General features: G+C 39.0%; 5 protein-coding genes across 5 annotated transcripts; 1 reads left to right on the forward strand and 4 right to left on the reverse strand.

Moving 5' to 3' along the window:
• Positions 1 to 9489: 9489 nt before the first annotated feature.
• LOC116180399 (protein white-like) lies at positions 9490 to 16202 on the reverse strand. Its single transcript, XM_031500369.1, has 10 exons — positions 16150 to 16202; positions 11409 to 11647; positions 10954 to 11363; positions 10723 to 10909; positions 10533 to 10691; positions 10352 to 10483; positions 10070 to 10298; positions 9918 to 10023; positions 9700 to 9868; positions 9490 to 9648 (listed from the first exon to the last, which is right to left on the reverse strand). Exons 1-10 carry the CDS (start codon positions 16196 to 16198, stop codon positions 9547 to 9549), a joined length of 1782 nt encoding a protein of 593 aa, XP_031356229.1. The 5' UTR covers positions 16199 to 16202; the 3' UTR covers positions 9490 to 9546.
• Positions 16203 to 18373: 2171 nt separating this feature from the next.
• On the reverse strand, positions 18374 to 18936 carry LOC116181058. Its single transcript, XM_031501289.1, has 2 exons — positions 18540 to 18936; positions 18374 to 18491 (listed from the first exon to the last, which is right to left on the reverse strand). Exons 1-2 carry the CDS (start codon positions 18895 to 18897, stop codon positions 18466 to 18468), a joined length of 384 nt encoding a protein of 127 aa, XP_031357149.1. The 5' UTR covers positions 18898 to 18936; the 3' UTR covers positions 18374 to 18465.
• Positions 18937 to 19239: 303 nt separating this feature from the next.
• LOC116181055 lies at positions 19240 to 20794 on the reverse strand. The gene is made up of 5 exons (XM_031501285.1): positions 20557 to 20794; positions 20276 to 20504; positions 20083 to 20229; positions 19811 to 20040; positions 19240 to 19767 (listed from the first exon to the last, which is right to left on the reverse strand). The coding sequence occupies exons 1-5, from the start codon at positions 20754 to 20756 to the stop codon at positions 19485 to 19487; spliced, it is 1089 nt and encodes a 362-aa protein (XP_031357145.1). The 5' UTR covers positions 20757 to 20794; the 3' UTR covers positions 19240 to 19484.
• Positions 20795 to 20971: 177 nt separating this feature from the next.
• On the forward strand, positions 20972 to 22913 carry LOC116181051 (piwi-like protein Ago3). The gene has a single exon (XM_031501282.1). It carries the CDS (start codon positions 20993 to 20995, stop codon positions 22895 to 22897), a length of 1905 nt encoding a protein of 634 aa, XP_031357142.1. The 5' UTR covers positions 20972 to 20992; the 3' UTR covers positions 22898 to 22913.
• An 849-nt stretch (positions 22914 to 23762) lies between these two features.
• Positions 23763 to 26441, reverse strand: LOC116181052 (vacuolar protein sorting-associated protein 4B). Its single transcript, XM_031501283.1, has 7 exons — positions 26387 to 26441; positions 25874 to 26194; positions 25463 to 25830; positions 25142 to 25409; positions 24869 to 25082; positions 24592 to 24820; positions 23763 to 24131 (listed from the first exon to the last, which is right to left on the reverse strand). Exons 2-7 carry the CDS (start codon positions 26004 to 26006, stop codon positions 24030 to 24032), a joined length of 1314 nt encoding a protein of 437 aa, XP_031357143.1. The 5' UTR covers positions 26007 to 26194; positions 26387 to 26441; the 3' UTR covers positions 23763 to 24029.
• Between the last annotated feature and the right edge of the window lie 41 nt (positions 26442 to 26482).

A 26482-nucleotide genomic window follows, 5' to 3' on the forward strand; every position in this document is an offset into this window, starting at 1 on the left:
AGCATTGTAAGGTCATTCTAGAACATGCAATGCATTTGAGACTCTAGTGACTACGCAAAGGCTATGGTTCTGTATTTTCGGAACTGCCTAGGTTCCTTTTACAGCTTGCTAAGGTCGTTGCCAGAGCATTGTAAGTTTATTATAGTGCCTTCTAGGCGTTTGAGACTCTGGTAAGCACCCGAAGATTATGGTTCGGTGTTTTCATAATAGCCTAGGTTTCTTCGATAGTTTGATAGTGCCCTTCCAGAGCGTTCTAGGTTCATTATAGAGCTTTCCGTCAATTTCAGACTCTGGTAAGCACCCAAAGACTATGGCTCCATGTTTTCATAACTTCCTAGACCTCTTCGACAGCTTGCTTGGTCGTTTCCAGAGCATTGTAAGGTCATTCTGGAACATGCAATGCATTTGAGACTCTAGTGCCTACCCAAAGGCTATGGTTCTGTATTTTCGGAACTGCCTAGGCTCCTTTTACAGCTTGCTAGGTCATTGCCAGAGCATTGTAAGTTTATTATAGTGTCTTCTAGGCGTTTGAGACTCTGGTAAGCACCCGAAGGCTATGGTTACTTATTTCCATGACTGCCTATGTTTCTTCGATAGCTTGATAGTGCTCTTCCAGAGCGTGCTAGGTTCATTATAGAGCTTTCCGGGAATTTCAGACTTTGGTAAGCACCCAAAGACGATGGGTCCATGTTTTCATAACTTCCTAGACCTGTTCGACAGCTTGCTTGGTCGTTTCCAGAGCATTGTAAGGTCATTCTAGAACATGCAATGCATTTGAGACTCTAGTGACTACCCAAAGGCTATGGTTCTGTATTTTCGGAACTGCCTAGGCTCCTTTTACAGCTGGCTAGGTCGTTGCCAGAGTATTGTAAGTTTATTATGGTGCCTTCTAGGCGTTTGAGGCTCTGATAAGCACCCGAAGGCTATGGTTCCTTATTTTTATAACGGCCTAGGCGTCTTCGACAGCTTACTAGGTTGTTTCCAAATTGTTGTAAGTCCATTCTAGAGCCTTCTAGGCGTTTGACACTCTGATAAGCACGCTGAGACTATGGTTCCGTGTTTTCATAACTGTTTCTTTGATAGCTTGCTAGGGCCCTTCCAGAGATTACGATAGGAGGGCCGCAAATTCGAGCCCTTTGTACTACCGCTCTAACTAGGGTCGTTCGACCCCTCAACGTCACTCAATCCACCCCCCACTTGATAAGAACGCAGTGCATGTGCTTGTTTAGTGTACAGTGCTTAGAAAGTATGCCCACGGGTAAGATCATTATAGACCTTTCTGGGCATTTGAGGCTCTGGTAAGATCTGAAGGCTATTGTTCTGTGTATTTATAACTGGTAATTCCAGCGCCTTTTACACTCGAAGGCTACGGTATGTCTCTAACTGCATTCCATAGTCTTACGAGTGCTTTCCAGAGCCTTGAAACACTGTGAATTCGATAAAATGTTCAGGCAACGCTGTATAGAGATCTGGAAAGCCCCTTTTCAAATATTCCTGAAAATCGGAGACTTTTCAAGGGAACCTGTACTTCACCTCGGGTAATAAGGGGCAAAGGGGAGATACGGTTTTGTAGAGCTCTAGGAACTGTCTATCAATTCTGCAAAAACGATCCGGAAAGTCGTAGGCAGCTTCGACAGTTTTCTAAATGCTTTCCAGGGCATTGTGTTAATTCTAGAGCCTTCTAGGGATTCTGGTAAGTAAGAATATAAAGGTTATCGAAACCCTTTAAGCGTTTTCTAGTGTTTCCCATGATTTTATAATACTTTGTCAAGTCGTTGCTGCATCTGTCCTACTTGTTTAACCTCTCTCTACATATGTGGGAGTCTTTTCCAGAACATTTCACCCTCTTCTCTGAGTTTCCTTGGTTCTTTCCAATGATACACGTGCTTAAAAAGATCTGAAAATCCTCTTGAAAAATGTCTTAATACCTATTCTTCAAACTGTTCAGATTACTTTCTTGAGCCTTTTGAAGGCACTGCACGAACTTCTATTTTCTATAGCAGTACATAAGGGAACGTCTGTACGTGACCGTTACATGGCGCCCGAGGCAATGCAGACGTTTGTGCCAATGTCACGTGGCGCGTTATTTGCGCTTTAGGATAGGTCACTAGAAGTGTCTTCCCGATTAATTTCAAAGGCCTCTCCCCATCACTTCCTGTACGACTTCATTTAGATACTTTCTTGGGAATTTAACGTAGAATAATTTGGTATGTCATAAATCACACTAATTTTTTTGAACAAGTAGCTCTAGAGTATCTAGATGCCACTAATCCATAGGGATGGCTTATGTTAGTGTACCATCGCCCAACCATACTGATTGGTTGCATCCAAATATTCTTTCAATTTTAATAAGGTCGATTATCACCCCATTTACTAGAGAAATCCAATGAAAATAGTTTGTTGGTTGAATTAATTAAATTATTGAGGGGAGGTTCTTTATAAGGAGACATTCTTATCTGCTCATTTTTCTAGACATTACTTGGAAAATCTCAAGACGAAGAATATAAGCACAAAGACGGTAAAGTGGTCATATTTAAAAACACAAAGCGTGCAATTAAAATTCCACACACCGTCCAAAACGGGACCGATTTATTCCCAATCGAAATTCCCGGACTACCTTCAATGGCGATTACTTACAGCCCATCCGATGGCGACTCGTATCACAACAGAGACCTTTTACCTTCTTCGATACTTTGCGTCGAAAATAATTCCGAGTCTCGTACCGACAAGGTGAAAATTAACGGATCATCTGCTTTAGAGCAAATCAAGCAAACTGCCTCGTACACTTTCGGCCAAAAAACTCTTCACTACGTCCTGGAGAGCTACGCGGGATATTACGATACGGAAGGCGTTCTGTCCAAGTGCCTGAAAGTAAACAATCTGCAAGCGGCGAGCAAGATAGCGATGTTAGAGGAGCACTACAGCGACAGTTTGGGCTTTCAACTTCAGGCGTTTAGAGAATACATCAATCGGCAGAAGTACGACTTTTCGATGCACAGTTGTAAGCTGGACGCCGACATTTACGAGGTCTTTGCGCACGAGAAAACCAACTACTTAAGCAGTAGTTCGTCGCTGGACAGCATACAGCAGTGGAGCGACGACTACGAAGATCAAGGCGGTTGTGAGAGTCCCTGCAGTATATCCGAATCAGGCGACATGCGCCAGACGATGTCGCAGTACGTGCAATCGGTGAAGGCCGACAGCTCACCGATATCCACCGTTTCTAAGCTGATTTCGGACAATCCCTACAGGAATATGAAGAACAAAATGATGGACGACGATGAGTTGCTGTTACAAATTAAAGACCCGAGCGCGCGTGAGATCACCGAGCTCGGGGCGCGTCTCGTCGAGTTTTACATTAAGCAAACCTACTGCTCCGAGAACCACATTTTAATGCAGAATATTCTGTTGAAGGTTGTCGAATTTTGGTTATCTAATAATCTACCTGTGCCTATCTTAGAACATATACTATTGAAAAATATGGATAAGTATTTCTACCCGCTTTCTATTTTGTTATTTTGCAAAAATTACAATGATAATTTAGGCGACGTGATCATTAAGGACGACGTAATAAAACAGAAACCTTCCGGTTTCCTAAAGGAGTTTTCTACAAAGTTTTGCTTACAGTTGTGCTCTATGGTTTTGGAAAATGTGAATAAGGCCTAAGGTTGGGAGCAACGCGTACTTATTTCTAGTCTTTTAGATCTCATAGTTGTGATATTTACGTAGGCTTTTTAAACATGTTTGTTTAGTCTTCCTTGTTTTATTTTGCTGTACAGTGATGTAGGTTGTTACAAAGTTGTGATAGTGTTTAGAAAACTTCGTACTCATTCCAGGCCCCCCAAATTCTTTTAATAGTGTAGTGCCAAAAAAAAATTAATTGTATGTCTACTTGGAGCAGCTTTTATGTTTACCTTTAGAATAGTACTGTACTACTTGTATTTCCAGTAGGTCTTACTCTCTCAAAGATATTAACGTTGAGTCATATTTTTAATTTGTCAATTGTTATCATTATAGTACATTTGTATTTAAATAACTTACGCAGCTGAATTATATTCCTCTTGCAAATATAAATTTTATTCTTTTGTTTTTTTTTGCGATGTTAATTGTTTCTTTTAAATAAACGACAATCACCTTATTCATTCCTGTCTAGAAAGCCCCCTTGTGATTTTTAGATGCGTCCAATCGTACCCAAGCATTGAAAATTTTCCCATTTCAGCGATTTTGATGTTAAATACAGAAATTTGTTGATGCCAGGAGTGTGATCAGTACTAGGATGATCAAGACACCTATGGGAAATTACCATTCGCAAAAAATATTCACGTTTAAATTAATAATAATAATAATATATTTATTTTTCGGTTATATAGCAGAATCCAAAAAAAAATTCGTACATAATGAGACTAAGAAAAATAAATATTGCCAAAATTTATGGTTAATATCAATCATTTACTTCAAGGAGATTGGGTGTCCCTGAAGAATTAAATTGCAAAAAAGCCCTCTTTTGAACATAACCTTAGCTCAATATTTAAAATTTTCTACAAATAAAATACCAAATCGTATAGCGCAACAATGTCAATTACTGGAAGCGCAGTTTAATTTCCGTGGGATTCTGCGTTCCAAATGCCGATAATTGTTTATTGAAGCGTGGCGTGCCCCAAGGTTTCTTTTAAATGTACTGTTACACTGTACAGGTGCCTTTATATTGTTTTATTAGGTATTTATGGATGTATTCACGTGGAAGTATATTATCGGTGTGATGTTGCCCTGTATAACTCGACGCGTTTTTTCCATGGAGGAAGTACGTCATACAGTTCCGATTCTGTAACATGTTGCTTCCTACCCAACAAACACATGAGCAACGTCTGACTTATGCTTAACTGATTGGCGGTAAGGTTGTGACAACAATTTACTGCATCGGGCCTATTGTGGTTAAGCATCTTATTTTTTCCTGCTATTCATACATGGTTTTTAACATTAATTGAATCGGTTGTTTTCGAGATATACGATTTCACAAAGCGCAAATTGTTTGTTTATATTACTTCACTGAATAGCGTTACTATAATAATCATAATATAGAGAGTAGTGATTATGTTCTCGTTCAATAGCAGTTTGAAGTTTTTTTTTAATGTAAAAATCTTAGTAATGCAATAAATGATATGTTCTATTTTGTTTAAGCATTTTATTTGAAATTAATCATTGGTTATAGTTTAAGGATAAAATCTACTGGCTCTGTATGTATGTATTGGCGCATAACGCGTCAGATAGACTTTTGATGTTTTTTATGCACATGCTATTTATCATTTTACGAGTTTTGTTGAAATTGATTGCACCTTTTCCATGTTCATTTATAATGCCCTTGTGTTTTGTAGCATTTATCGATTCTCTGATTTTTATTCTACGATTTGAGACATATTCGATTTGCGTATTTTTCTCAAGCATTTTGCGGTCAGGGTTGATTTATTTCTTGCATTTGTGTGTTATGCCAAGTTTTTTTGTTGCTCTCGTTCTTTTTTCCCTGGTTTTTCGGTGTAGATGTGCTCCTCGGAACCTAGCCTCGTGGTAATATATTTTATTTCATAATTCTTCGGACGCGTTTTATTCAATTCCCTTCCCAAGTGTGTCTTAGGTCTCACGTCCCAACACTTAACAAGAACAGTCAGAGTAGGCATAACACAACGTAGGGGCTCTATATGTACCACTCAGTCCTAGCCGAATGTTACCAAGATTTGAATGTGGTACAAAACCGGCCTATACAGTGTAGTGTACTTAACCCCCAGTTTCTACGCTAACTTCACACTACATGAACGGGTAATAAAGTCAACGCAGCAACGTTTAAAAATGGTCACCCGAATGACTATTCCCTCAAAAACTAAAAAGATCCCGCTTAAATTTGAAAAGGGGCACGTGATCAAACATCTAAGGTAGGGCCCCCTTACGTTAGTTGTAGACACCGCTTTGACCTGAAGCACATTAGGGAAGGAACGTTAAATAAAACACACAAATTGTGAAAAGTTTGTTTAATAATGATCGTAATTATTATGATTGTAAAAGCTCTGAAATTTAAGTCGAAATAAATTACATTGCAAAAATAAACTTTGAAAATGGTAGTTCACCGAATAAAAATAGAAATGGGCTGAAAAAAAAACTTACCAATAAAAAAACCAGCCGTCAAATTAATGTCAAATTGTGTTGTAAAATTAATTGTTTGTAATGATGTGAATGCGTATACCTAACATAAAATTATAACATCACAAAAAATAGCAGGTAAACGTAAAAGATGTGACTCATCTTTGGTGCAATAAAGTTCTTTGGTTAAAAGCAAGATAGAACATTACATGGCCTTGTAGGCAAATTTAACTAAAAACAAGATATGTAGAAATTATTGAATCGCCACTCATTTATCGCACATAGATTCTAAACTGATGAGCTTTGATTAGCGTAATCCCGCTTCTGGAAGATAGGGAACCCGCTCCTGGTTTCGAGCCTACAGTTGAATGTCGAAGACAATCGTGGAATTAGGTGTCGCAACTCAATTTTGCCTACGGTTTATTTCCACCCCCGTGACTGCTTCATTCACGGAGAAAATTGTTAGTAACAAACGACAAGTCAGTACATACATCAAACGAATCGGTAATTGCCACATATTAAAATCAAATGACCAAGACTTACATGAGTGTAACTTCAGGGACAAGACCAAATAATCAACATCAATAAACATAAATTAAGCAAACATTACACCAAAAATGTAAACAATTACAAACAATAGGATAACGGTATTAAACATGTCATTCTGCATGGCGGTTAAACTAAAAAAACAAAGATTGAAACACAAAAAATATAAAATGCGGCATATAAAACACAAATACGATATAAAGAAAGGCAAAAATGACTACCTGCATTAAAAAAACACAAAATAACAAACATTTATGGAGCGACGCGTTCACGACCGCCATTCAAGACAAAATGCCAAACGTAACCCACGTTCGTGCTTTTCTAGATGGCGCAGGCAGCTTTTCCCCAGTAAAGTCCCTAGATTGGTAGAGTACCGCAATTGATTTGTCCACTCCTTTGGAGTTTGGCCGCCGATAACATCTGACGGCATCGCGGCATCGTGTTGATATCATAACCACAGATCATAACCTGCTTTCGTTGATATCACTGTTGATATTCGTCAATTCGTCATCGTGTTTTCGTGTTTGCCAGAGAGAACGTGTTTCGTGTTATTTGGTTTAAAAAACTGAAACAATGCCGGGTTGTTGTGTTCCTGGGTGTAACAATCGAAGCGAACGTGGTTACAGGTTATTTAGGTTACCTTGTGATAAGAATGTCCGTAAAGTAGGTATGTACCTACGAGCAATATTATTTTATTTCTAAACAGCTACTTTTCTATGTTTCAATACTAAAACCAGTTATTTGTTCCCAAACAAGCTTTATATCCACAAAACTCCATACAGCACAGCTTGGTAAAAGCTTTAATTTTTATTTGCAGTTGTCACTTCAGTCTCGGAAGTACGAAAATAAATTTTTGTAGATTTATCTAGATTAAATGTGACGTCTTTTCAAATTTCCCACCAAAGTGTTGGAGTCAAAATGGCGTCAATTGCGGTACTCTACCAATCTAGGGACTTTATTCCCCAGCTAGAAATTGCATGGTTGCCAGCTCTCGCAAGTGTGTGCATCATCGTAAGTTGTATATACAGCGTGGAACCTCTCAACAGATAATTTTTTTTGTAAATGTATACATATGGGCTTTGTATGCTTTAAAAAAAACTTGCTGTGGCTAGCATAGAGATACCACTCGCATGCGCAATTCTGCTCTTTTATGTCTAAGAATATGTGTACCAAATTTGGTTCCAATCGGTTCAGCCGTGAGAGTACAGACGTACCGACAGACTGACATTATCGAGATTTCGTTTGATTCGGATTCTTGATGCGAACGTGTATTTTTGTAAAAAAAGTGGGGTGTCATTTTTTACCCTAATAGCGTGGTCAAAGTACACATATAGCTTCACAAAAAATAAAAACCTCGTGAAATTTCAAATTTGAGTATTCAAAAGGGTTGTGCTTAATATGAAAAGTTCTTTACGAAGATAGGTATGCAATTTTCTGGAAAATTGTCGAGTGAAAAATTTTGTTTTTGTTTTTTCACTCTAATTGTTTAAATATTAAATATACGGAAAAAAGTTTCAATCAAAATTTGTAGCTGATGCATTTATCTACAAAATTTGTCTGAAAAGTTTTTCTGTAAATTGAAAAGTGTACGAGATATAATTGATTTCAGCGGCAGTCGATTCGTGGGTGCGCGCAAACGTCCCGTGAGCCGAATTTATTAAAGGCTTGATTTAAAAATTAATAATTTGAAGGTTGTGATGCACTGAAAAAACTGACAAAGTTAATATATTTCAATGAAACTTTGTCTGTGAATACTTTGAAGTATATACTTTAATTCCTCAGCGTATGCCATTCACGACATCTATAATACATGTACCTACACCTTGTAACGAACATATAGAGGCTTATATAAGCGTCAATCCCCACCACATCTTCAAAGTCATATTTAGAATATAGTGTGATTTAGAATCGGCCGTACACTACCATCGACAAGAACTCAGACGCAAGCCAAATTACTTTAGCTCGGACGCAAACCTCCGATACTTTATCTCGAGCACAAACCTCGACCCCTTGACCTTGACGTTACCACAGGCGCAAACCTCGCTAGCGTAGTTCAGAACCACTCAATCCTAGTGACTTTTCTAGGAGGATTTTTATCTAGTGTGATTTAGAATCGGCCGTACACTACCATCGACAAGAACCCTCAGGTGCAAACCGACTTACTTTAGCTCGGACGCAAACCTCCGATACTTTATCTCGAGCACAAACCTCGACCCCTTGACCTTGACTTTAGCACAGGCGCAAACCTCGCTACCACAGTTCAGAACCACTCAATTCTAGTGACTTTTCTAGGGATTTTCATCTAGTGTGATTTAGAAGCGGCCATATATTACTACTTTCAAGGTATCCCACTTGTTAAGAACTGAGTCAAATGGTATTCCACCTCACCCCTATCCATATTAGTCCATCGTGCGATATTTGGGATTAAGTCCCCGTGATCCCACCTTCGATAGGAAATCCGCGCGCAAATGGCATGTATAATTAGCGGAATCAAAATTAAAGTGTGATTAAAAGAAAAATAAATAAATTGACAAATCTATGGAATTAAATCACACCAGAGGGCGAAAGTAGCGGCTGTCGGCGATACGGACGGACTCGAGCGCCACCAGAAGAAAAAAACTTGTTTCTGGCCAAGGTCGGCGGAATTGAAGAAACGGCTTAGTCCAGAATTCGGCGGGGGGTTACGTCCACGGAAGCACCCAAAACAGTATTACAACACACGGACACGGTAGTGATTGTCCTAACGGGAATGCAAGCAAAAAAGCGTAATTAATATAAATATTCCTGGAACAACACTTCAATAATGTATACTAATGACCAAAAATTAATTTATTAACAAAATTGCTTAAGCTTATTATTATATTATCTGTTTTACTCCAAAGTATAAGTTTTGAGTAGTAACGATAGATACGCAATGAGTCTAAATAAACATGTCAAGCCCAATAGGGAAAGGCAAGCTGTTGTCACATCACTCTGGAATCATAAAAATGGTAAAACATACATACGCACTTTACTCAAACCCACCTCTGAAAGGCTGTAGGTGTCCAAGACCATAGTACCATTTTGTGGACAAGCCATGTTCTCCGTGCAATTAATATGATTAACTCCTTCCCATTGATTTACCATTAAACCTTCGAATCCATAACGTATCCACGATAAATAGGAAATCCATCTAAAGTACTTCGGAATTGAGCTGTAAAAAGATTGCCAATTATCTTGGAAATTACCATCTGACTTTGTACTCAAGATTCATAAAGAATCCACCGAAGAGCATTATTGGGATCATCAGTGGACCTGCTAATGACAGGGCCATTGCTATTGAACTGCTTAAACAAGACACCAAGTAACCTAAGGCAATAGTAAGAGGCGAGTTCGTTATAGCTATGCTACTGACCAAAGCTAACTGCCGTATTTGCTATTAAAACTAGAATTCCAGCAGCGATCAGAAATCGGCTCACGTAAGGGTTCAGACCAATAGTGTAATAGCAAATGGCGACTGTAAGTAGTGGAAGTGCAACAAACAAAGGCAACTCTGCCAGTGTTTTACATAAGAAATAGACATCGGTCCTGTACATTCCGTTTTTATGCTCGCGCAAAAACACAGGCAGCTCTTGGCAAAATACCTACAAACCCATTTTTTGTTAATGCCAAAACAGCAGCGGGTGGAGCTACAAACATTAATCACAGGTATCACATTTTGAAAGCTCATATTAAGGATAAGTAGGTAGATCGCACCGTTGATGTTCATCACACCCTCCTCGGTCAGACTCTGACCAAAATAAACAATTGCTACAACAATGGCCAGTACCTAATAGAACACAACTTAGAAACATGATCCGTAAGTTGCAGCAACTTACAAGCGTGTGTATCACTCTCATTTTCATTAGCAAAGGTTCTTTTACAACGGCCAACCAAGATCTCCACAGAACCGCGGAAAATTGGGCACACCACGACGCTTTGTAAGGAGTTCTACGTTTTCCATTAAAAGAATCGCCGGGTTTGTACACTTCTTTTTCCTAATAGATTTACGCTGCATTTGATTTATACCCATAGTTGCTTACTCACGACTGCGCCTGCCTCAGCAGCAAGTTTCATACCGTAACCAGATCCAGCGAATGCATCACACATCATATTCACCACCTGCTTGCAGTCTTCCTCTTGATTCGGTACGATCGCCAAAAGCTGCATGAAGTAATCGGCGGGATTATAATTTTTCGGACAGGGCGCGCCCAGTCTAAAACATAAATTAACACTCTCCATATTTCGTTTCGATCTTACGCGGCGCAGAAGTTTTCGGCTTCTCGCGGCGTGCCGAGAAAGGCCACCCGACCTTCTGCCATTAACAAAATCTTGTCGAACATCTCGTACAATTCCGACGATGGCTGGTGAATTGTGCAAACTACCGTCTTGCCCAACTGAGCGAGTTCCTTCAGTACTTGCACCACGTTCATGGCCATGAAAGAGTCCAAGCCCGACGTGGGTTCATCGCAAAACATCAGCGATGGATTTGTGAGGATCTCCGCGGCGAAGGACAGTCTCTTCATTTCGCCACCTGAAATACCCTTACGCCTGCCCTTAATGCCGATCGTGGTGTTTTCGCACTTGGCGAGGCCCAATGCGACTATAACCTCTTGCACCCTCTCCATTCGCCGCTTGTACGGGATGTGTTTGTCCATACGAACTAGAGCCTAAAATATGCAAGTGAGTACGCCGTTTAGTTAACACCTTCATACTTGGAAGATTAAATGCTCTTTCACCGTTAGCGTACCGATGAACAGATCTTCTTGTTGAACGTAGGCTAGCATGCTCGTAAGCACGTTTGAAGTGATGCGTACGCCGTTGGCACATTGCATTCCAGATACCACCAAGCGAGGAGAGGACCGCCCAGTGAGGACATTCAACAGGGTGGTCTTTCCGGCACCGCTGGAGCCCATTATTGCCAGTAATTCGCCTGGTCGAGCTATTCCGTTAACTTAAAATCAATATTATAATTAATTTCTGTAACGGTAGCCCTAAATTTTTATTTATTTTTGAGATTTTAAGGATGGGTATCAAAATTAGAGGGTCAAATTTTCCAATAAATTGTATAATTGGTGCAATTGTAAAAGTCCGAAAGTAATTGGTGGAATTAGCAATGTTTTGCATATTATCGTTTTCCGAGATTTTTTGAGAGGCATTCGGTCTTGGGCTACAAGATCGGTGAATACGTGGTCCAAGATTTTAGTTTTGTTTCGCGCACAAAACGGGAGATTGATTCGGATCTGGGTTACCAGAGCAAGCAGTACTTACTAAAAAACTAAATTCGTTCTTAAAGAGATTCACGTTCCTAAGCAAATTTATAAATAGAAAGCCTGTCTAACGGAATGTAAACTGAATATGCTCGGGGTTGTGTTAGACCGTATAATAAAAAAAAACCACAACGAAAAAGGTTTAAACTGAAGGAGTAGTCGTAATACAGACGGACAGACACGCGGCGATAGCGTTCATTTTCTGTTTGGAAATTGCGCTAAAAAGAAGAAATTTTCAGTAAGTACCAACCCATGTTAAGAACTAGACGTGGGTCAGTTGCAAAATTTCCCAAAAATGTTTATTTATGAAAAGTCAAGATTGCATTAAATTGATCCCGGAAAATTCGTCTTCAAAAAGATTCACTCGCAAAATATTCACCCACTGAAGATTCGCTCGCAGAATAGTGACCGCGCGGAAAATTTGACTCCCAAGAAAACTCGCCTCTGGAATTTTGCCCCCGGAGTATTAGCTCTCAGAAGATTCGCCTCCGAAAAATTTGCCGGCGGTATCTTCGCCAGGAATTTTACGATATTATCTCACACGTCCAAGAACGACCGTCATTCCACCGATGTCACGCTATCTTTTGTAAAAGCTGCATTGACCCTCGTCAAAAATAGGGACGGAATTTTAATTAGCTAATTTTTTAAACATTTAGATAGTCGTAGAAATTGTTTTCGACATGAATCTTTCGAAGGCGAATATACCTGTGCTGAATTTATCTGCGGGCGTTTTTTTGTAACGAAGCACTCGTTTTCCGCCTTGAAGTACATACCCGAAGTTATGACCACCCGGTATATTTGTGGAGTCGACCAGCTTTGTTGAACACCCGGTATCTAGAAGCGTTTTAAGTTGGGCGCTTCGTTACTAAGAAATTGTAGTTTTTGAATTTGCTTTAGGAGACGAGGAGTGAGCCGTGTGTGTTTTAATTGTTTGTTTAATTGTTTGTCTTATCGCCGATAAGCTCTTTTGCCAGGGAAGAAGAGAGAGAATCAATTTTATTTTTTAGGTCCGTTAATTACCGATTTCAGTTTTCTAATGGTATCCAAAATCCAGGATTAAAATCGGTAAGGTCATGCAGTTTAAGAAAAATATCAACGTGATAATATATTGCGCCGGTTGACCTCACATTCCAACCAACAAAAGGGCACTGATGAATTTGGAGATTTCATTCCGACTATTTGGATAAGTATAATTAAGTCAGATTACAGATAACAACCTCCGATTAAGTGGAGATTACATCCGTTAGGTGCGCTCTTACAAAACTTGAAGTTTGACACCGGTCCCATACTTTTCCAATGTCAGTTTAGTCCAAAAACAGTTTTCATATGTTTGAACGTATGGAAGGTATAACCGTACGAGACGTGAATTTCAGTTTATCCTTACCCGAAATGGACGTTTAGATAAGAAAGCGCATTTCAATAATCGATCTTTTGCCTTTTAGTGGTTAACCGTGCGTGCATCCGTCCGTCTGTTCGTAATTTTTCTTTTAAATTAAATTGCAATTAGTATTCTGGTAACAATTATTTCATTTTAAAACTCACCGAGTGTGGAGATAGTGCCTGACGAAGGAGTAGTGGGGCGGGAGCGAACTTTGGGGAGTAAATATGCCGAATGCAAATATTCCGTGAGCGACTTTAATTGGAACGAGTTTTCGTGGGGGGGGGGGGATTCCGAGATGAATGTGAATGTGGACCACCGATGACTGCTGCTTTAGTGCTCCATTGTGTTTTCTTTAAAAAAATGTTTATTTTACAGAGCTTTCCAAACGCTTTTCAGAGCATTCTGAATTTTCACAACTGTCTAGGTCTTTTCCACATCTTGGCATGTTTTTTACAGAGTAATTCTTGGAGTTTTCTAGGGCCCAATGAGTCTACAAGGGTTTGGAAATGGTCGGAAAGATGGCAGTTGGGAGACCGTGGAAAGCCCCTACTCCTCGGTGGCGTTCGATTGTTCTGGAAAATCGTACAGTGCACTGATTACTTTCCAAATTGTTATAAATACTTTTCAGACATTTGCGACACATTTCCAGAGCATTATTGTTTTGTTGCGGAACTTGCCACAAACTTTTAAAGTTCTCTCCAGAGCGTCTTAAGTCACGGTTTTCCGGATTAGCTTTCAGGTGTACTCCAGAAACACTCGGTCTTTTTTAAAGCTCTCTTGCTCTTTGCAGAGCAAAATTGATTTAGGAAGCCCATGGTAAAGGTTCAGGGCATGGGAAAATGCTGAATTGGTCCTGAAACAGGGACCTCAGGCGGTCAGGAAAGACGCTCGGGAGGCATTGGAAAACGTTTGGAAGGGCCCGGAAAAGGTTCCAAACATTAGAAAGGTTTTACAAAGTCAATTCGAGAGTGTGGCGAACCTAAAAAACACGGAAAGGTTTAGAAAGGCTTGATAAGGCATAGAAATGTACGGAATTGGTCCGGAGAGACCCTAAATAGTTCATAAAACGACCTTAATCGCGCTTGATTTCTTTGAAAAGGCCTTGAAAAGTTTCCATTTTTGAAATGCTCTGGTATGCGTTGCAAAGGCTTTTCGGGGCTCTTTTTTAGGTAATTCTAAATTCGTCTAGCTCTAGAATAGACCTAAAAATTTACACAAAAGGTGTAGAGGTTTCTCTAAAGCTATACAGGGGAACTAAGAAGGCTCTAGATTCTAGAGTGTACTATACAGCTTTTCAACAGCGCTAGATTTTTAAACGCGTTCAAGAGCGTCAATATATCTTAGTCTTTTTCAGAGTTGCCAAGCATTTTTTTTCGACATTTTGATCCATTATTACAGTTTTCTACGTTCTTCCAAAGCTCCGCGAAGTAGTTTCGCAGTTGTCTATGCTTTTGCAGAGTTTCTAGGCATTTTTCAGATCTTTCTAATTTCGTCTTTCCAAAGAAAAAGACATTGAAGTTAAAAGAGTTCTGCAAAATTTATTCTTATATTCTTATTTTAAGAACTTTAGAGATTTAGGGCTTTTGCAAACATTTCTATGCCTTTGTTTATGTCCGGGAAAAGATCTCAAATACCTTGGACCTACGCCGTTCTAAAAACACGCAAGTTGTGTTATACAGGGTGCCCATTATGTATGGAATATAGTAGGTATATATCTCGGTAAATATGGAATGTATACAACATTTTTCTATATGAAAGTTGTTTTTATTTTATTTCCCATAATAAGACAGGATTCAGTTGTTTTTATTTCAGTGTACAAATGAGTAACGAAAAACAATTGAATTTTTTAAAATGGCAGCGCACCTTTTCATTAGGCCCATTTGATACAGATTTTTTCTCTTATTCAAGAAAATTTTTTAAAAAAATTTATTATAATTAGATCAATAACATTATTCCAGATATCCTACATCAAAATAAAACAAATGAACGTGTAGGTACACAACGAAATTAGCAGTAAAATGGTTTTCGTCGCAATGAATCTTCAAAATGTCATTGAAATCATTGAAAAGAGAAAAAAAATCTCTATCAAAGGAGCCTAATGAAAGTGCGTAATGCTATTATAAAAACTTCAATTGTTTTTCGTTATTCATTTATTTTCTGAAATAAAAACAATGGAATGCTGCCCAAAATTTGCGTTTTTTGACTTTTCTTTTAGTAATCTTTAACATATGGAAGGTTGTAACTAACTACTTTACCTAGGCTTTTGGATGCGCCCCATCCGAACGACCTAAAATTCCATTCACTAAGAACTCAGAAAATTCATTTGCAATTGTTGGGCCCAAACAGTACAGATTTCAAATTTATTCGAAAAAAGAATTGCAGATGAAATGTTTTCAAAAGACCAAGCGAAATATTTTGTTTATTTTACAAAGATTTCGTTTTAATCTTCTATATATACAACCAATTTTTTTGCATACTTATATGGATAAATAGTTAGGGCCTTATTACGAAACTGCGTTTTACTGCGCCATTATTGCACAAGCGATCTCGTCCAACAAAAAAACTTGTTAATGAGAAGTTGTCGTTATTTCGTGTAAAAAACAGATAGGTATAATTGGCATCCGTGGCGGATGTACACTATAGATTGTAAATGGGGTTTTGAAAACACTCAGACGGTGACCTCATTTAATTTGTTCGGTGATGCGATTGCCATGGCCACTGCTAAAAGTTGTTTCATGCAAATTGAGGCGCCAACACATAATACTGAAAGGGGAACTACACAACTGAAACGCACTAATTGCATACCGTTTTTTAATATCAGCTTTCCATGCCCACTGGAGGAAGTCCTAGCCATCAGTCCGCAGTCAAGAAATCCCGTGCTCTTCTTAGCCTCTGCTACCGTGGAGACGTTTATCCCACTCCACGTAAAGGTAATCTTCTCCGAATGTTGAAAAGACGTTGGAGCTGCATTTTTCACTTTCTCGTTTCTCTGAAGGAATTGCAATGTTTCAGACACGGTTGAGAGGTACCACTTAAAAAAAAACTTACGCTCGAATTATAGCAACGCTTTCCGCAACCCTCGTCGCAACCCCCAATTAAAGGTTTGGCTTCCACATTCTTGGTCCCCATAACGGTTCGCGACTGCCTTGTTCAACCTACTTAGTAATCCACAAACAAATTTGTTTTTTCAATCTTTTATCTTTGCTGATTAAACGGCTTGTTAACTAATTTTAATTAAAGTAGGCCATTTAAGGCAATTCACGGGCACCAGTATCCAGAAAATAGCAGAGGGAGAAAGGTAATTGAATTTCAAGGAGCAATAATTGGTTGGTAGGAAGAGATGTTATTATAGTAGAAAAGTACAGAAAATAATTGCGATGCAGATTTTAAATGATCAGCGAAGGGAGTAAACGAAGGAAGAAGTACGGCCGAGGATAGTCTCGTCAGAGCTGCTGTAGGGATGGTATCTGTGGAAATGTTCACAAACATTTTGGAAGTTTGAATACTAGTTTCCAGATTTTTTAAATTTAGAAAAAAATGCTCGCGTTCTCTTGAGGCCCTAGACACCGTTGCTTATTTCCCAAGATCCCCTAGGCTAAGACGCCGATGAATTGACAGGAAAGTCGTCAATGGCCCATTCAACAAGGTAAAGTCACAAGTAAATTAGGGTTACTGTATCTAACTTACCTTTTTGCAGGGTGGAACATATAAGTGTGCACAACAGAATTGTATCAAGAGTCCAAAATCAAAAATTCCCAAAAATTTGCGTTCTTTCTTTAGAATATAGATTTTTCCAGCAACCATACCATACAGACAGATGGAAGTAGGTAACGGCTTTATCTTAATTTTTGAGTCCACCCTTTCCGATTTTCCGAGCATAAGGCTTGTCTCACAGTGGAAGCGTTTACGCGCGAACTGAAATACGCATGTTAACGTCAGAAATTGTACGTCCGTATACGCACAAATCGCATTCGCACATTAGCTGCGTATCCATCATGAGCTGAGCAACTGTTCACAAGCACAATCGTCTACAACCTGCGAATTCGCATAAAAATCCGAACAAAATGGGATCGGTTCGCACGTCGCAATTACACGCACGTATACGGACGATTTATTAATCACTAATGTGCGAAGGTCCGTTTGAAATCGTACGTTTGAATAGTTCGTCTATAAACGTACGTATTCGTACGAATCCCAGTTCGCGCGTAAACGCTTCCACTGTGAGACAAGCCTTATAAGCCTGAGAAGTCTGATCGAAAAAGTACGAATTGATTTGGATTCTACGCACCCAAATTAAAAAGAAAAAGTGTTTTCCCGAGAAATTTTGGTGTAGTCGTTTTTGGTAAAAAAAAGGAAGGTTATACACTGCCTTTTTTGAGCCCCGAAAAAAAAATTGTCTCAGAACGACCCGGAAAAAAATTTTCTTATAGAATGTGGCCTGTAGAATCCATAATTTCAAACAGTTCCAAGATTGGGCTACTAGTTCAAAAGTTACAGCCCTTTGAATTTTTTTCGAAATTGGTTTCTAGTCTATAACTTTTGATTGAGAAGTCTGATCGAAAAAGTACGAATTGATTTGGATTCTACGCACCCAAATTAATAAGAAAAAGTTTTTCCGAGAAATTTTGGTGTAGTCGATTTTCTCCTAAGTAGGTACCTAAACGCCCAATCTTAAAAATTTTGGTCGTTTTGGATTCTACAGGCAAAAATGCAATTTTCCGGTCGACATCTTGGTCTAAATTCTATTGAAAAAGCATACCTACTTTTAAATCGACCGAGAAAAATCCTTTTCCTATAGGTTTTGGCTTGTAGAATCTAAAACTTCCGGAATTTTAAAGATTGGATGTACCTACTAGCTATAGGTACCTACTTCCATTAAACAAGTTATGGACACAAAGAGGGGTGTTCTAAAATGATGGTAATAAGCATTGTTGTATACAATACGCATAACAAAAGTAGTCTTTACGCGCATGCGTACAATCAACTGTAGTTCCTTGCGAAACGGGCGCGCAACTATAAGAAATAAATTTCTGCATTTTGCGTTAATTTATTACATTTACTCTGCATCAAGAAATAAGTACATCAAATAGTCTTCCGTTTGATCGCCGAATTAAGTACCTATTAGTTTCGGTTTAAGATTTTAATCTCTAAAACATATCAACGTTTTAAGAGCCAAGTGCTGGATCAACCCTCACCCTGAATTTGAAAACTTTCGGTTGCGGTTTCGCAGTTCCCCCTTCCATCCTGCGTTTCCATGAATAATTTATAGTAAATCTTATCGCCAACTCTCAAGTGAAGAGGCTGTAAATTGACGCCGTGTCTCGATACTTTATTCCTAGACGACTCGATACGATTAACGTTTTCGATGTTAAGCACGGGCTGATCTACGCCTAACCTAATGGCGATACTTCTCGGACTACCCTCGTAGGTAATCTCGAAAACCACAAAGTTATTTTGATACGCCCTAAACGCACTGACTTTAAGTTCACAGCACCGCCGTCCGCCCAACAGAAGTAACGCTATAAAAAGGAATGCTAACTTAAATCGAACCATTATTAGCGATAGCTTAATTACTTGTGCAATTAATATTATTTAGCGAACGATAACAGCATGACTTATCAAACGTTTAAGTTCAAAGTTGACGTAAATATTTACAAATTCTTGAACGTTTGATTTACACGGAAGCGATGACGCACCATCACCTTCACGCCAAAAAATTTGCAACACGTGCGAAATTAACACAGGAAAAGTGTTAACTTTTTTGTAACATATAAACATAAATTTTTTTTTTTTGCAGTTAAGTAATAAATTTAAGAAAAGCTTACAACATACAAATATTACAAATAAAATTGTTTAAAAAAAAAAAGAAAAAAAAATTGTACTGCGTTATCCTCTTTTGTTAGTCTCTAAATGTACCTTCGTAATTTGTTTGTAATATTTTTTTTAATGACCGACCGTAAGGGTACCCACACAAATAATGGTATAATAAATATGATTATTATTATTTCAATCAACCGGATCAAGATCGGAACATATACTTAATATCTCGACTGTAGAGCCAACAATTCCCTTTTTAAGAAACAATGGGAAACTTTGATTGGTTTAATGTATGTACGTAAGTAGAAATGAAAATGCTTCGATTAACTTTGATTTGTTATTACTTTTCTTTTTCCCTGCGTGACTGCCGCCAAACTCTCTACATTCTTATGTACACAAATTTCCATAAATGTAACTATAAGCAATAACGCCTGCCCCAACAGTTCTCGATTAATAGCGCTCTGAGCTAAATACCTCTCTTTCAGTTCGTTTAAAATCCTCACAGAGATGTTCGGCATGGGAAGACTCGTGGGAAGTATGTCCAAGAGACAGTTAATGGCGGGTGTCGTGGACACCCGTTCGGTACCCATCAAAGTACGGAACAATCTACAAAGCGACTGTTAGTATTGACTCTCATTCGTGTCCTTACCTTGCGGAAAGATTCGAACGTAAGTAATATACACAATTAGGGGCGAGCTCCTCGGTTAGTTGCGCATTGTGCTTCCCGCTCGTATTTAAGAGCGCCAGTAACATCGACAGCAATTCTAAATGCTCATTACGCACCATCGTTTGTTTGTTATCCAAGGGTGTAACGATGTACATGGGGGCCTCGAACACGTACATATCGCCTACAGGGAGCTTCTTCAAAATTGTTTGCGCCTGAAACATTGATAAGCAAAATGTCTTTTATCGAGGACTTACCAAACTGAAAGTTTCCGTCGGCAACATTTTCTTGGTAACTTCGGCAAATTTAAAATGGCCCCACTCGTGTAACTCGTTACTCTTGGTCAAACTCGCCCAGCTCACGCCGACCGGACCGAGATATAAGCCCACCGCTTTACTGAAGTTCTAAAAGGCAGATTCAACTTTGAGACGCGACACCTCATCTCTTCACCTGAGTGTGCTGCTTACTTAACGGGGGGATCACAAACTGTCGTCGACCTTTCGACGGTACGTGCGAGACTTCATCTTGTGGCCGTCGTGCGACTATACTTGCGCAAATCCTGTCGAGTGTTTTAAGACAAAAACCTTGAACTTTGAGTAGATCGGCGAGAGATTTGAACGGACCCCGTTCAGACTGCCAATTTTTCAAGGTTTTTATTCTCGTCTGAGAGACACTCAGTCTACAAGTAGAAGGCTCGATTAAAGCTATTAAAACTAAAAACGCTGTGGTACTGTGAAAGATGTTCGGGCGTTGCAGTGTTCAGAGTTGTGAGAATAAGTTCTTGGTCCACATCGGAGTACCTCGATTGCAAATCCTCCAACTTAACCAGTGTGCTACATTCTTTCGAGATGAGTTTTAACTGAGAATTTATCTTGAATTTTAATACAGTGAAATTGCAATTACAAATAACGTTTCTGATTCTAATGTGCATTTTGAGGTTATGTTCATAAAATAAACAAGTGAAATCGCGGAGTGGCAACAACACTTTTGAAATCTGTCAACACTGGATCTAACTTTCAAAACAGTGACCTAACCTTAAATTCGTGTTCGTTTATTCACAATTTTATCTATTCTGTAACCGTAGAAACTAGATGGGATGCCCAGACGGACTAGAAAAAGACTTATGTCTGTTTAGTTGATAGATAGTTATTGCAATCTTAGGTAACCATGGCCACAATTAACGCGTTCACATTACAGACAAGTGACCTGTTCGAGTACGGAGTAACTTTCGTGCCAAACTTGGGATCCACCGCCAAGGAATCTTTTTTAAAACGTCACTTTTTGAAAGTGGGAAACGTTTACTTTTATCAACACGATATCGTGCGTACGTTCGCACAGCTCGAGACTAAAAATATGGAGTGCGTTTTGTATAATCGTAATATGCATTGTAATGTAACAATGTCGTTAAAGCTCCTTAGAAAACGGAAAATTGACATTGATTTAGTGAAAATGTGTCTGAAGGATGTTTGTGAATTGGTTCCGTTACCAGAATTACCTGGCGATAATCCCAACGTTAGAATTATACCCAAGTTTAGCTATTCAATTCACGAAAGCGATAGTATTTTATTATTTATTTATTGTTGTTATTATCAAGTGCAATGCGAGAACTTGAGGGATGCGATGTCAAAGTATAAAAAGCCACACGACGATGCTTTTTATCATAGAGCTGTAGAGTTCTTTTTAAAGAAGACATACATTTACAATGATCTAGACGATAAAGTATATCGTTTCAAGACGATAAATTGGGAAACGAACTCTATTACATTGGACCCATTTTTCGAAAGTGCCAAATTGGAACATCTTCACGTTGCCGAAGAACGTGCATACGAAGAAGCTCCAACCGATGTACGAGACAATTTAAACAAGCTCATTACAAATGATAATTTTGGACTGGCAATGGCAGAAGTTCGAGTAAAGACCGAAGCGCTTCCGCTAGAGACAATTGTTTTCGGAGATGGTGTTTCCTACACGTGCACCAATTGGAAGGAGCACGTTTGTAATAACGAGGTGTTATCGTCTGTTGACTTGTGGTGTTGGGTGATAATGTACGAGACTAAGGACGAGTCTTTCGCGAGAAATTGCGTAAAAATCATGCAAGAAATTCAGGAAGATACGGGTATAGAAATCGGCAATCCCCTTTTTCTACCAATCGGTGGCCGTACCAAGACGGCTTATAAAACTGCCTTAAGTTCAATTGAAAGTAAAGATCTACAGCTTGTCGTGGTTGTGTTGAACGAAACGTGTAATAATCCTAGGGCTTTTATTAAACGCATGTGTTTTGTTGAAAATCCTGTGCCGTGCCATATTATTAGTAGCAAAAATGCGCTGGGCCGTGATGAAATACACAGAATAACGCTGACCATTAACGCGAAACTCGGAGGTTCTCTGTGGTGTGTGACGTTGCCCCGTTTTATAATGATTTGCAGCATAGATACATACGTAGGATTTGACGATACAAGTCGGCCAGTGTGCAGTTTTGTATGTAATTTAGGTGACGACACTATTCAGTGGTATAGCAAAGCGACTTTCTGTAAAGGTGATTTAATCGGTCACCTAAAAAGATGTCTTATCGACATTGTGCACAAATATAGCGAAATGAATGGCTATCCGCCAAAGGAAATTATAATATATCATAGCAACAATTGGTTATCTACCTCAGAAATAAGTACAATGTACGACGGTTTGCATCTTGATGAAATTGTGTTTAGTGTTATTTTAGTTTCCAGCGTTCCTCGAGTAGAGATTGTTAAAAGTGAAGGAAAAGTTTTGCCCGGAACAGTACTTAATAATGTATTGAATACAAACTTTGTAGATTTTGCCTTAATGTCTAGCGCAGCTAATTTCGAAATACCTCCTGCCACTCATTACACCATTCTTAGACGGGTTAAAAATACCTCGTTAAGTTTCTTGCAGCAGTTAACGTATAAGTTATGTTATATTTATTATAAAAAAATGGAAGTGTCCGACATGCCTGCTCCTTGCATTTATGCGAGGAAGTTAAGTAAACTAGTTACAGAAGAAATTTTTGATATTCCCTCTTGTATACTCGATATGTATCTTTATTATATATAAAGTTTGCACGGATTTGTTTAGAGTTGTTGTCAATATTTAGGGCACATTTGCCTCGCGATTCCCAGAACATTCTCAAGAACTTCCCAGGCCCTTGCCGGAGTCTTTTGTGAAGGTCACAGAAGTTTCCAGAAAGGATTATAAGATTCTGGAATCTATGCCCTTGTCATAGCTCGAGCACCACACAGGCGCCCCCCTCGGCCATTAGGATCCTAAACAACTACTCGAAACCCCTACTCTTTAATTGTTGCTGTTAGAAGGGGCTCGAAGAACGAACGAACTTGTCATTGGCAAAATCCTGAATGGCAACTTTAAGGTTTTTTTATAAATATCGCCAGTAAATGTGGAATTTTTCAAAAGAAAAAAATTCCCTTATGTGATGGTTTTGTCCATCTGTTCCTTGTCTAACTTAAGAATTAAAAGAAGCGGCGATGTTAATCCTTCGCCAATTGATTTTTACAAGTTTAAGGAGCAGCACTATTGAACACTGGCACAAAAATGTTACAAAGAAGAAGGTGCTGTGGGCTGGTATATTGAGAGAATTAAGCTTAAGTTTGAAAGTTATTTCAGAGACCACCTTTGCACACAACACCCAATATTATCATCCAAAACTGAAGGTATTAATATTACAGCGACGGGCATGTGTTAGCTAAAAAGGGTTTTGCACTAAATCCTAATAAAATAGGGGGGTCCAGTTACACAAGGTTTTAAGTGTTAAAATTGTCACGTGTAAAACAGTATTCCTCGGCACAAAAATTGCTATGCTGAGTACACTTACTTACTTACTAACTTACACCTATTGTTATACAATTTATCAAAAGACACGCGCAAAATGTACCTGGCCTGGTTAGTAAATGAATAAATCCAATTACATAAAAATAAAGTACTAATTTAATAAAAAAAAATCAAGCATAGCTCGAACACAAACATAAATACGTGGATGATTAATTTCTTAGCTATACATATTTAACAGGACAATAGTTAATCTTAAAAAGTAATGGATAGCGCGCAGCCGACATCGCTAGATTTGAAACTGCTTAGCCTGTGTAAATAACAAATAAGCTGACTTTTTACAACAAAGCGTACAAAAAACAAGATGGTCACCTTTAACTGTACAAATTTCTCTATCAACTAATTATCCTTCCTGACCAAAATCTTCCATGAATTTCTCTAATTTGACCATATCCTCTTCGTTCACCGTAGGTTTGGATGTTGCCAAAGATCGTAACATATCGGCCTGTGGAACATGGAAAATTTAAATACTCTACTACTCATTTGCCAATCTTTATTCGGAACACATTTTTATTCTACTTTTCATACGAAGAAAGACTAATAACGCACACATTTTTACTTTTTAAAATTCAAGATGGCCGTGACAATTGAGAAAAAATAATTTCTTTCTAAATTGTCACGGCTATCTTGGATTCTAAAAAATAACAATGTGCTTGAAATTCTTTTCAAATCAAGCAGGCCGGGATCCCAAAACAACAAAACGAGTTTCAAACATTTTTCATCAATTAGACGTGTTGTAGTGAAGTCAAACCGGGGCAGTGTATAAAAAAACTTAACTACGGAGAATAAATTCATTTCCCGCATTATTATGTACTAAAACTAAAATGGCTTGACTACGAAAATATTACCCACTTCTGATTTAAGCACCCCCTCAACTATGCCTATACGACGTGCCATGCACTCACCATCACAATTGGAGGTTCGTGTAATTTATCACCGTCAACATCCACCCAGGTCATTTCGATCGCTCCCGCATCACCCGGCGAACAAGGCGTTAGAAGGTCGTCTACCATGACATTGGGGTCTTTCGGCGAGGGACCTCGTATTCGTTTAAAATGTGTAGCCGTTTGAACCTTTCGAACGGGTTGCATGAGAGCGTCTCTAACCACTATGCTTATATCCGCACCAGAATACCTGAACTGTCAAGTTTACTACACGAAGTGGCCACTTTAAAATACGAACCCTTCCGTTTTTTTCGCTAGTACCTTGAGATCCTCCTCCGATAACTGGGTCGGCGTATTGCCTAAATGCAACTTAAACATCACCAAACGTGCGGCTTCTTCGGGTAGAGGAATATAAATACGTTTCTCAAATCGTCTGCGAATTGCCGCATCCAATACCCAAGGAATATTAGTTGCACCGAGTACAAGTATACCTTCCGAATCGTGACCGACACCTACAATGCAAACACGGTATAGGAGGAATGATCGTGGTGTAAATAAATAAACTGCGCACCTTGCATCTGAACAAGAAATTCAGTTTTTATTCTTCGCGCCGATTCCGACTCGTTGTCCGACCGAGCCGAACATAAGGAGTCGACCTCGTCAATAAATATTATGCTAGGTTTATGTTGGCGTGCCAATTCGAATAGATTCCGTACAAGTTTCTCCGATTCGCCTAGCCACTTCGAGACGAGATCCGACGAAGATACGGAGAAAAACGTGGAATTATTCGCCTCGGTGGCCACTGCCTTTGCCAGATAGGATTTACCCGTACCCGGAGGCTGTAAACGTCGACATTTGAGAATATGTAAACAATTTTTGGATCCATGCGTACCCCGAATAGCAAAATTCCCTTCCACGGTACTCGTTTCCCTGTAAACAGGTGAGGAAACTTGATCGGTAAAATAACTGCCTCTTTGAGTGCTTCTTTGGCGGCGTCTAGCCCCGCAACGTCTGACCATTTCACGTGTGGCTTTTCGACGACTATGGCCCCTTCCAGTTTGCTTTGAAGTTTCTTCTTTTCCGGATCTTCACTGTCGTCACTGTCGCTGTCACTCTTTTTCTCATCTTTGGGGGTTTCGCCGTCCTTGACTGGTTTCTTTTTGCCTTTCTTAATAGATTCTTTAATTTTCTCTGCGCGTTCTAAATATTGACAACATTTTGCGCGTATGCTCTCTTTGGCCTTTTCTCCTTGGGCCTCGTCTAAAATGAACAGCTTATTACGGTAGATGCAAGATTTACTTACATTTAATCGCGTGTAAAAAATACTCCACACCGTGTTCATATAAACGAAGCGCTTCTTCGTAATTTTTATTTCGATCCTCCTCTGTCGCTTTGGTAACCAGTTCTATAGCTTTTTGCAGTGTACCCGTTGCCATACTGTGGAGATGATTGCAGGTAATTATTTCTAGTTACTTGTGACTGTGCTGCTGTCAAATGATGACACAATTTGATTGATGTGCAGTTAGGGAGACATCTGAATGGATTACACCCTTTGATCGCTTTTTCCCTTTACAATTTCTAAAAAGGGTGAAAACTAGGCACACTTATTATTAAGATTGCAACCCTATGACGTCATTTACACATTTAGGTATACCCTCTACTAATTCTTCAATAGTAGAAAATTAACCTTGAACGCAAAATGATTAATTAAAACGGTTTCTCGTCTTGAAACTGTGCTCCAGACCGTCGAGGTCTGTTTAAAGGGAATTATAAACGCAACTTGTACACAGACAAAAAGCTCATGCCTATTTAATACCGAATAATGGTGAAATTAATAGGACCAAATTTAGCTACAAAAACCACCACCGACAGCACATTATTGAAGTTAGCTACACTGACTCAGAAGGTAGTA

Source organism: Photinus pyralis, unplaced genomic scaffold, assembly GCF_008802855.1.
Source record: "Photinus pyralis isolate 1611_PpyrPB1 unplaced genomic scaffold, Ppyr1.3 Ppyr1.4_LG9, whole genome shotgun sequence".
NCBI classification, from domain to species: domain Eukaryota; kingdom Metazoa; phylum Arthropoda; class Insecta; order Coleoptera; family Lampyridae; genus Photinus; species Photinus pyralis.